We start from the raw sequence: 10,579 nt of genomic DNA on the forward strand, positions 1-10,579 counted from the left end.
TTGAATTTATGTTTACTATTTATTGGTTCATCAAATATACTTACATATAGAAATATTGTTAAAAATATGTACCACATTGTAAGCTTCTGTCGACCATTTACCTGCAAAGGAGTAACATCAAAGTATAATTACATATCCAAAGATAAATAATTTTGAGTAGAGATGTATATATCTAAAATCTACTTACACGTAGGAGTTGATAATAATCTCGTTGATTGGAATGTGGCTTGGATCAGTCAACTCGCGAAACTGTAATATAATAATAAATCGATTAGAATTTTCAGAAACATCACTTCATACGATTCTTTCACACGATGACGGTTAATGTTAATTTCCGATTACCTTATTATTATGTTTCGCGTGTTCTATACTTGTCGTCATGACGAAACATCTGACCGAGACATTGCGCTTCTTGGCTACCTCAATGTATCTCTTTCTCGAAGCTTGATCGGGATTTATATTGTCTATAACTATACTTTTTCCTTGATTCAAGTATTGTTGGACTGCGGCAATGCACTTCTGCCAGCTCCCTAAAGTGTCTCTGTTGACGTATCCGTATTCCTTCAGATAATTCTTTGCAAAATGCGATTTTCCGGAGTCTGGACTGCCGACCATAAGTACCACCTGTTAATGGATATCTATAACCACGAGGAAAGAGCGGGCCTCTGTTCACATTTGACGTTCACGACGATATTCGTGTTATGCACAATGCTTCTGTCGAAATCGAGGAATCACATGCGGAAAAGTTTTACTTAGGTATTTATCATTAAAAGAATACTTTGTATAATTCTCTTTTATGTTATTTTTTTATTTTTTCTCATTAGATCATGGTACAAGAGGAACAAACACATTTTTCCAGCGAGTAAATGGGAACCTTTTGATCCAACGAAAAGTTACGACAAGTATACAGTGTCGGATAAAAATAGGAAGAAAGATAAAATCTGATAAACTTAGATTCAACGAATTGTCCAATTTCGTTTAAAGGATTCAGATTCAAAGGACTGTAAATATTATAACCAGATAAATAACTTTGTTTCATCGTACAATTGATTCATTATGCAACAGATTGTAATATATATATATATATATATTACAATATATATACAAATATATATATGTATATATATTGTAGCTACATTGTATTTTTAAGGACTGTGATTTTAATTCATTCAGTTATATAATAATATTTAATTCATTTACTCGATTACGTAGCTCTACTAAATTAATCTTTTGAATCTGAATCCTTTAAACGAAATTGGACAATTCGTTGAATCTAAGTTTATCAGATTTTATCTTTCTTCCTATTTTTATTCGACAGTGTATACTTGTCAACTTTTCGTTGGATCAAAAGGTTCCCATCTACTCGCTGGAAAAATGTGTTTGTTCCTCTCGTACCATGATCTAATGAGAAATAACATAAAAGAGAATTATACAAAGTATTCTTTTAATGATAAATACCTAAGTAAAATTTTTCCGGCATGTGATTCCTCGGTTTCGACAGAAGCATCGTGTATAACACGAATATCATCGTGAACGTCAAATGTGAACAGAGGTTCGCTTTTTCCTCGTGCCTAATCACAATATTACATACATTAAAATAACATGCCAACATTGTGATATTGCTTCATAAGTTTTATCATTTAGTATATTTACCTTAGTTACAATAAAATAGTAAAACGTATAATGGTGCGGTAATATAAGAAAGATCCTCCTTGACATACATTAACTGATCTGCCGTTACTGTTTTAGGCTCGCTGAATTCACGCTTCAGAACTTCTAAACATCTCTGAAGAAGCTGATAGATAGAATTACCTGTGAAAATTTAATTTATGCAGTAGAACATTTATGTCACGCCAATGTTACTCCAAAAGTGACACTGGAGTATTTTAATAACTTAAAAATTCTCTAAATCACTGAGACATTCACCTTTCTTCATTATAACACTCCGACGATAGCCAGAATTTAGGAAAATTATTTCATATTAACTCAATAGGCGTTAAACTTGGATACATAGGGAGCTTTCCAGCAAGTGACACAAGCCGACACAAACGTTGTTCTATCTTTCTTTTTTGGCAATGAGTAACAAAGACAAAACGATACCTGTGTCGACTTGTGTCGCTTGCTGGAAAGTTCCCATAAGTGAATCTCGCGTTTTATGTAAAATTTTGTAAGAAACTGGTAATCTAACCTACTTACGAAAACGATACGATAACTTACGATAATTCCTTCGCGTAAACGGGAAAATATCTTCGGCATCAGCTCCCTGCCGTCAATATATCTTGATATATATTGGGAGATACAGATCGCTTCAGATTGCGGCTGACAGCGTACCTCCAAAAGTCAGAAATGCACATTGAGAAAATAGGGGAGAGGCGGGAGATCACAATATTATCCATGTTATGCACAATCTAGGTTAACCTGTGTAAACACTCGCGTAAACGTAGTAAGTATAAGTATATATAGTATAGTAAGTAACAGTAATATATAGAATAGAAAATAGATATAGGATAATTACATAAAACAATTACCTTGAATTAATCGTCGCGTCGCGTAAAGAGTCACGGTCGGTCTCGCTCCGACACTACCGTGTCTCTCGATAGGTTAACTGAACTGACTCTGACAGCGCTCTGAACACACTATCTGCACTGCGCGCAGTACACACACACGTATACATATGTATGTATGATACATATCGAAACTGGCGATACTAGCGCGCCAGTGTCGAAAAAGTGAAAGTGACATTACTCTGTTATATGTATGTTATATTGAGAGACGTCGGCGTTAGTAGGAGGAGTATCTTAATAATAAATTTTCACATTTCGACTTTGCGTCGCAATATCTCCGCTCGTAGGGCACGTAGCGGAAAATATTATAAGAGATACCTCCCCCCAAATCGACCCCAAGCTATCGATCAAGCCTACTTAGAACTTGATCCGTTCACTCGTTATCGAGATCTCAACATCTCGAGTACTCGCAACCCGTCGCGTCGCGTAAAAGAGTCACGGTCGGTCTCGCTCCGCGTATACTTGGCGCGAGACACTACCGTGTCTCTTGATAACAGAAGATTGAATTTTATAAATTACTAAGCGACCGATCTCTTATCTCCCACACAACCTCTTTCATTCACACCATCATTCTCCTCCTGAGTATTACATTCACCTCTGTTCCGGGGCATTGATTTACCCCTATGACCATAATCTTCGGAGCCCATCAGGGCGTCAATCAAAACCTCTCTTGCTTCTGGGATTCTTCGTAGTATCTGCAGGACTTTGTCGATGGCCTCTCTAATGTGTCGGTCCTCCCGACCACGGTGAGGGTCCACACGCTCGTTGTCTGCCTCTCCACGGACAGCCTCCGACCAGGCTGCCCCATTTCGTGCCGCCGCAAAGAAGATACCTCTCTTATCCTTAGTGACCTCCCCCGCTCGGATATCAAATTGCTTGTGATAATCTCTCGTGGCGTTAGTGGATCTTGTATGTGGTTCCCTTCTGTTTCTATCAGCACACCCGGGGGAGCCCCAAGTATCGCCCACCCGCGGGCCGCGAGCCACCGGAGCCCCCAGTCCATCACACTCCTCACCATCCGCCTCCACACGCGAAACATTCCTGGAGAGCGTCGGCAAAGCCGGCCAAGAATCCGGGTTCAAATACCTGTCAAAAGATCGTGGGGGAACCGCCTTGTCACCCTCGACTATCCTCTGGGCGCTGTGAAAAGATATATTTTTATAAGCCATCACCACGTTGATATTTTTGTTTTTGTCATAAATGGGACATCCTCTATAGGTGGATTTGTGTGGTCCACCGCAATTACAACACCGCAGCGACTTTTCGCATTGGCCGTGGGCCCTGTCACCACACACTATACATCGGGTCTCACTCTTGCATGCATTCTTCGTGTGACCGAATCTAAAACAGTTATAGCACTGTCTAGCTTGAGGCACATACAGTCTGACCCTAAGTCCGACTCCATTGGAAAAAAATTTAAGATCACGGACTTTTTTCTCTTTAAATGTAATAATGATATTATCTGTAGCCTCCAACGACAATTTCTTAGCTAAAGGGTCCCACTTTCTTCGATACACATACGATCCAACTTAATAATATTAGATTTATCCTGTATTACCGGCCACAGGACGGCGATCGACGATGGCCAATCCGAAATGACCCCCTTACATATCACAGATCGCTGCTCCAAATGAGCTTTTATTCTAACTGGCGCACTAAGTTGCACTAAGTTGCAGTCTCGCACGGCGGTTCGAGCCGAACTCCTCTAAAGCTTCCAACTGTGAGAGAGGTTGTGACCGGACGTCACTTTATGGGCACGTGGACCGCGCGCTAAATCAACTTTTCAGCCAGATTTGTCCTTCAAACGGTCGCCACTCGGTTTGACCTCATTCTACCGAGAAGGTAATTATCGAAATCACGGTACGACGTTGCAACAAGACTTCATTAATTCTCTCTTATTTCCAGGTTCTCAACGCTGGATGGATCACCGCCCCGCTGCTGCCGCTGCCACTGGCCCTCGCTGGACAACGATGGACACCCCTGTCGTCGGAACGGGTAAGTAGAGAATGAGTGTGCTCAACTAATCGACCGCCTTCCCTTTCAGCTTCTCGCCCCGGATGGATCTCAACTGCCGCTGACTGTCCCAGATCCTCGCCTTATCGCATACTGGAACACCGCTGGACTACGCTGGATCGATGCCGTGGGACAAGGTACGTAGCAGGTAAGTAATTTACATTAACTTGACACTGCGTATATTAACAAACGATTGATTTATTTCAGATCGTCGTGGTTGATTACAAAATCGCCGCACTGTATGCGCTTCACGCTGACACATTCGTCGAACGTCGTTACAATTGGTAATCAATTACCGCTCGCTATTGTAATACGAGTTATGTTTAACGCGATGGTACGCGGGAGTGCTCGGTTGTAATATACCGCTGCGCTAAACTACGCGCCGAGTTCTTATAGAATCTTAGTACGTGTTACCGCGACCACGATATCCGAGCGACTGCCTCGATTCCTCGGGCTCTCGCGGCGTCCCCACTTCGGGACCGTCGATCCCACTCTCGGTGTTTCTACGCCGCAGTACTTTTCCGCGCCAGATGTTCCGAACTTTCTCTTTTCTTGTGCTGTTTTCGCATTCCCTGTCGCCCGTGGTTCTCACCCCTGGGCTCCCGCACGTCCGCACGCGTCTGTCTGGGGAGTCTCGTGCCCCGGGCCCCCGGTTCCCGTGGTTCGCGACCACTCCGCCGAGTGGTTTTGTCGACCCCGGGGATCTCTTCCGGCGCCTCCCCCGATACCTCTCCGTCCCCTCTTTCGCCCCGGAGACTCTCGGTTTCCGAGTTCCGGGTGCCATTGTTTGTCCCCGGTATCTCGGCCCCCGAACGTCAGAACGCGCTTCCGCCGATGTCGCGGTGCCCCTGAGGGGTCCCTGGGTGCGTTCCGCCGATCGGTTCCTTGACTCGACTATCGTGCCCCGATCCGCGGGGGACGCGGTGTGTCCCCGCTATCTTCGCCCCCGGTGACCTCAGCGCGTCGCGGATCGGGTGGTTCGCTTCCGGGTCGCCCCTTTGGCAGGTCCCGATAGCCGCCCCTCGTCTCGTCACCTCGCGCCTCCGTTCGCGGGGTACCTCGCGTGACCCCGCTACCTCCGCGCTCGGGATTCGGATCTCGCTGTGGATCGCGTCAACGGTCTCGGTCGGCGTGCCCCGATTCGCTCCGCGTGTGTTTTTGCCCGCGCTGGCCCCCTTGGCTCGCTCTCGGGGGTCATCCTGGCGCGGTACCGCTATATCGCGGGCCCCTTGTCGGATTCGCGCTACGACCGGTGGCATCTCCCCTTTTCGTGCCTCCCGATATGTCCCCATCGCCGTTTTGCTCGTTCCGCCTTCCGCGGCTCGTCCGTGTGGGTCATTTTGACCCCGGTCCCCTCCGCTGGTTCTACGGCTGTCTTCTCAAGAAAACGCTAGTCATATGGGCTCTTCGGACTCGCGTATCCGGCGCTCTTAATCTGTATGCTCTAGCCTGCTACTTTTTGTGTGTTCCGGCGCCGTTGTTACCTCCGGCGTGTTCCCGGCGCCTCGGCTAAGCGAACGGTTGCAAGGTTATGTCTGTTTTTTTCTATGAGCATAAATTTCTTAATCAAAAAATTAAGGAAAGTGTGAATAAAACAATTGTAAGGAAGGGCGGTCAGGATTGCAGGTTAATTGATTAACGGGTCAACTCGATAAAACGCAATAATATTGTTGCACTCCGGCGGCTTTCGCACGCTCTCTAAGCACTCCCGCACTCGGTCGCGCGTTCACTCGCGATCCGCGGAATAAGGGAACACAGGTTTAAGAAACGTAAGGATGGTTTATTGCGTAAGTTACAATCGCAGAACGAGAACCGAAACGTCCGCTCGAGTTTCAGTGCGAAGGAAATCTGACAGCCGGGTCGAATCAACAACACATAGCAACGCCCGTTGCTAAAGACGCTCCGCGACGAAAGATACCGGGCGACGTTCACAGCGCGGGTGCAACACTGCCCCCCCCTTCTTCTTGATTGTCGTCCCGACAATCAGGGAGGGCAGTCTCCAAGCAATTCCCCTTTCTCTGCAAGTCTCAGGACTCCGAAACGATCCTCGCCCATTTCCGAGCTATTGCTACGGGTTTTCAGGCTTCGCTTCCTTTTGTCCAACTCGCTCGAACAGGGACACCAGGAAGTCCAGGACTCAGTCCTCTTCCTAGAAGGTTCTAGGGCAGGTCCCCAATCGGCTTTTCCGGGAAAGAACTTCCGGAACCCAGAACAGCTTCCTGCCCCTACCTGAGCTGCTGCTACAGGTTTTCTCGGGCACCGTCCCACCAGGCCCTAAGCTCCCTCAGCCGACTCCAGGGCAACCCCCCAACCTTCTCCCTCGAAGAATTCTTCTTCCTCTGCCCGCTGAAACCGTCTTCCTTCTCCTCAGTTCGCCGCCTTCCCCGAGAATCTTCGGACAAGGGGGGGAAACTTCCCGTGGACCCTGCGCCCCGCAGGGCTCCCCAGGTCCTCGCCCGGCATTTGCCCTACGGCCCACGGGAAAACCACGGGTCAAAAACCGTGGGCAGGCGGTCTTCTTTACGAAGTCTTCGGCCGTCGTTGTTGGTGACGACGCCGTGGAAACTCCGCTCAGTGTTTCTCTCTCTTCCTCCAAAAAAATCACAGACAAACTTCTTTCTGCGGAAGAACAAACATTATACGCAGAAACAAAAGAACAGATTAATTAAATCCAGAAACAAAACAATAAAATGCAAAAGAAAAATCAAATTTAGTTTCTCTATTCCAATTTTAATTCACAATCTCCTTCCCTTTTCCGGGCTCCGAAATTCTCTCCCTGTATGGCCTTAACGGCCTTCGCCCTCTCTATCGCTAATTTTAATGAGGTAACTCCCTCCAACTGGAGAGTCCTTCTCACAAAGCCATCCGTTAAAGCAGAGATAAATTGCGAGCACGCAATCTTATCCCGATCAGCGAAGGGGCACTCGAGGTACGCCAACCGGGCAAATCTCTCCAACTCGGAACCGAGAGACGCAAAATCCTCTCCGAATTTCTGTTTCCAGTTTGTAAAGAGAGAGTAATAATTTTGAGAGAGGTGCCCCTCCCCGAAACGCAATTCAAGCTTCGATTTTAGCTCCGCGTATTCGAGATTTTCTACGTCTTCGACAGAGTCCAGAATCGAACGCGCTTCTCCCCTCAAACAGGAAGCTAATGCGATGGTCCTTGACGAGTCGCTCCACTGATTTGCGCGAGCGATAATTTCGAACTGGGAGAAAAATTCTCGCAACGGGACCGATCCGTCATAAACGTCGGGCTTGAGCTTAAATCCGAGCTCCGCGCGCACGCCACTTACGCCTGCAAACGCGCCCCGCGCCCCCGTATTCTCTCGCGCGTCGCTCACTCCCGAATTCGCGGCATAAGCCGTGGGGTCCGCGCGCACATCACTCGTCCCCGATAGCGCGTAACGCGTCCCCGTATCCCCGGACGCTCTATTATTGGTAGGACTTAGCTGTTGTCGGAGGAGCAGAAACTCCTCGACCCGACGTAGTAGCTCCGCCGTAAAGATCGCCTCCCTCTGCGCCTGCTCCTCTCGCATCGCTCGCATCTCCAGGAGAACCGCCTGAAGAATCTCCGCCTGCGACGTGGGCTGCGGAGCACTCACTACAGGAGTCGCGGCCCGAGTCCTCTTCCTCGAAGGGGCCGCCGTTGTGGCTATTCCGCCCGTTTCCTCGCCGCTCATCACGTTCGTCAACGTTCGTCCGATCCCGGACGAGCCCCCAAAATGTTGCACTCCGGCGGTTTTCGCACGCTCTTTAAGCACTCCCGCACTCGGTCGCGCGTTCACTCGCGATCCGCGGAATAAGGGAACACAGGTTTAAGAAACGTAAAGATGGTTTATTGCGTAAGTTACAATCGCAGAACGAGAACCGAAACGTCCGCTCGAGTTTTAGTGCGAAGGAAATCTGACAGCCGGGTCGAATCAACAACACATAGCAACGCCCGTTGCTAAAGACGCTCCGCGACGAAAGATACCGGGCGACGTTCACAGCGCGGGTGCAACAATATTTATTGAAAGATCCGCGCGTTACGGTTATGACTTGCTCGTAAGCCGGTTGTACAAGAAGTCCTTCAAACAGGGAGTGTCTCCCTCGCAAAGCCCCACTACCAATCACTGCACTCATGCCACAGCCAATCATAGCACACATGCATCTACCAATCAGAACGCTCTAGGTGGCGCCAGGCGCGAGTGTATCTACGCGAGCGCCTCGTAAATCAAACGCGGGAAATTCAAACGGGGTTAACGGCCTCAATCGCCGTTTACAGTTCGGCCATTCCTGACGGGGCCTTCGACCTCGAAGGATTGTAGTTATATAATGCAAAATATACCTTAATGTAAATACAGGAATATAACAGAATGATAATTCAAATGCAATATAATATCGCAAATAAAAGTATAAATGTAATACAAAATGGCGCGAAATTATAATCGCGTAACATAATAAAGAAAAATTTAAATTGTAAGGGTTTTGAGGAAAAGAAAATTAAATGAAAAATTCCCGATTTTGGGTGATAAATGAATGTAATAATTAACCTTTAAGGTTTATTGACAGGTTTAATCCACGGTTTCATCCTGTCTGGTGACAAAATCGAATTATATGGTTTCTGTGAGATATTGAAACCTGGAATGTCTGTAATGACGTATCTATTTTTGTTAAGAACTTTGGCCACTAAATATGGACCTTTATAGGCAGGTTTAAGTTTCTTTTCTTCCCCTGGCTTAGTAACAGTGTCTCTAATGAGTACATAATCCCCTTGGTTATACATGAAGGGTTTCTTGTGACGTTCATCGTAGTACGCTTTGTTATAATTCTTAATATTTTCGGCCGCTCGCAATGCTAATTCTCGACTATCTTCTCGCTCGGCCTCAAAATCTAAATCTGTTTTTGCTAGGTTTTTTAAAAATCTAATTAATTCCACATCGGGGTGGTTACGTAAATCGTATCCTAATAATATTTTGGACGGAGTCGCTTTAAGCGCAGTATGATACGTATTATTAATATATTGTACGGCATCTAAATGGTTATCCCAATTTTGTAGGTCTTCGCCTATTCTACAAAGTGATGACTTAAGAAACCTGTTTACTCGCTCCACCAGACCATTAGCCCATGGCGCTGCTACGGCTACCAATCTATGGGAAACGTTTCTTTGTCGCACGAATGAAGCGAATTCTCGTGAGGTAAACGCGGTTCCTCGATCCGAAACAATTGTCTGCGGATTACCAAAAATATTGAAAATATCAGTTCAGTGCTTAATGGCTTCTTTAGAGCCTGTCGACTTAGTTGCAAGTAACCAAGTGAAACGAGAAAAAGCGTCAATAATTAGAAAAATATGTTTAAATCCGTTTTCCGTTTGATTCAACGGTCCAAAATGATCGATATGTATAATCTCTAGGGGAAGGGTAGGATTGTCAGTAATTTGGAGTTCACCTTCTCTTACATTAGAAGATGCGTTAACTAAAAGGCAATTTAGACAGTTGTCAATGTGAGTTTGAACTTTTTTCCGCATTGACGGAAACCAATATTGAGCTAGGATACCTTGAACAGTTTTCTCTGTTCCGCAATGTGACACATTGTCATGGTAGATTCGTATGATATTCGGTACCATTGATTCTGGGACTGCAAAAAGTAATTTATCTGAACATTTCCGGAATATATTAATCCGTCAACAATAGTAAATTTCTCATCATCTTGTGTTTCCTCAAGTTTTTCAGCAATTAGTTTGTATTTAGGGTCTTGTAATTGTTTAAATTGAAGTTCTTTAGCCAACGAGAAAGAATCGATAGAAGCGACGACACGGCTAAGTGCGTCTACATGAAGCATTTTCTTTCCTTCGCGGTGCTTCGTGTCAAAGTCGTAATTCTGTAATTTAGGGTGTTTCCGACAAGTAATCGGATTTCTAATCGGACCGAGCAGTGGTACTCAATCAGTTTATTTCGAAAAATCCCCTAGATTAATCGAATTGCATGTTTGCTGTCTCAGCAATCGGATTACTGCGTTGCATGC

The 10,579-nt window shown here is 45.8% G+C and overlaps 1 protein-coding gene across 1 annotated transcript; it reads right to left on the reverse strand.

Annotated features, from left to right (window-relative positions):
- Window positions 1-632, reverse strand: LOC139784691 (uncharacterized protein F21D5.5-like). The gene is made up of 3 exons (XM_071723886.1): window positions 343-632; window positions 188-249; window positions 1-101 (listed from the first exon to the last, which is right to left on the reverse strand). Exons 1-3 carry the CDS (start codon window positions 613-615, stop codon window positions 98-100), a joined length of 339 nt encoding a protein of 112 aa, XP_071579987.1. The 5' UTR covers window positions 616-632; the 3' UTR covers window positions 1-97.
- Window positions 633-10,579: the final 9,947 nt, after the last annotated feature.

The sequence above is a fragment of the Temnothorax nylanderi genome, unplaced genomic scaffold (assembly GCF_030848795.1).
Source record: "Temnothorax nylanderi isolate EJ_2023f unplaced genomic scaffold, tnyl_v1.0 TNYL_tig0663_pilon, whole genome shotgun sequence".
NCBI classification, from domain to species: Eukaryota; Metazoa; Arthropoda; class Insecta; order Hymenoptera; family Formicidae; genus Temnothorax; species Temnothorax nylanderi.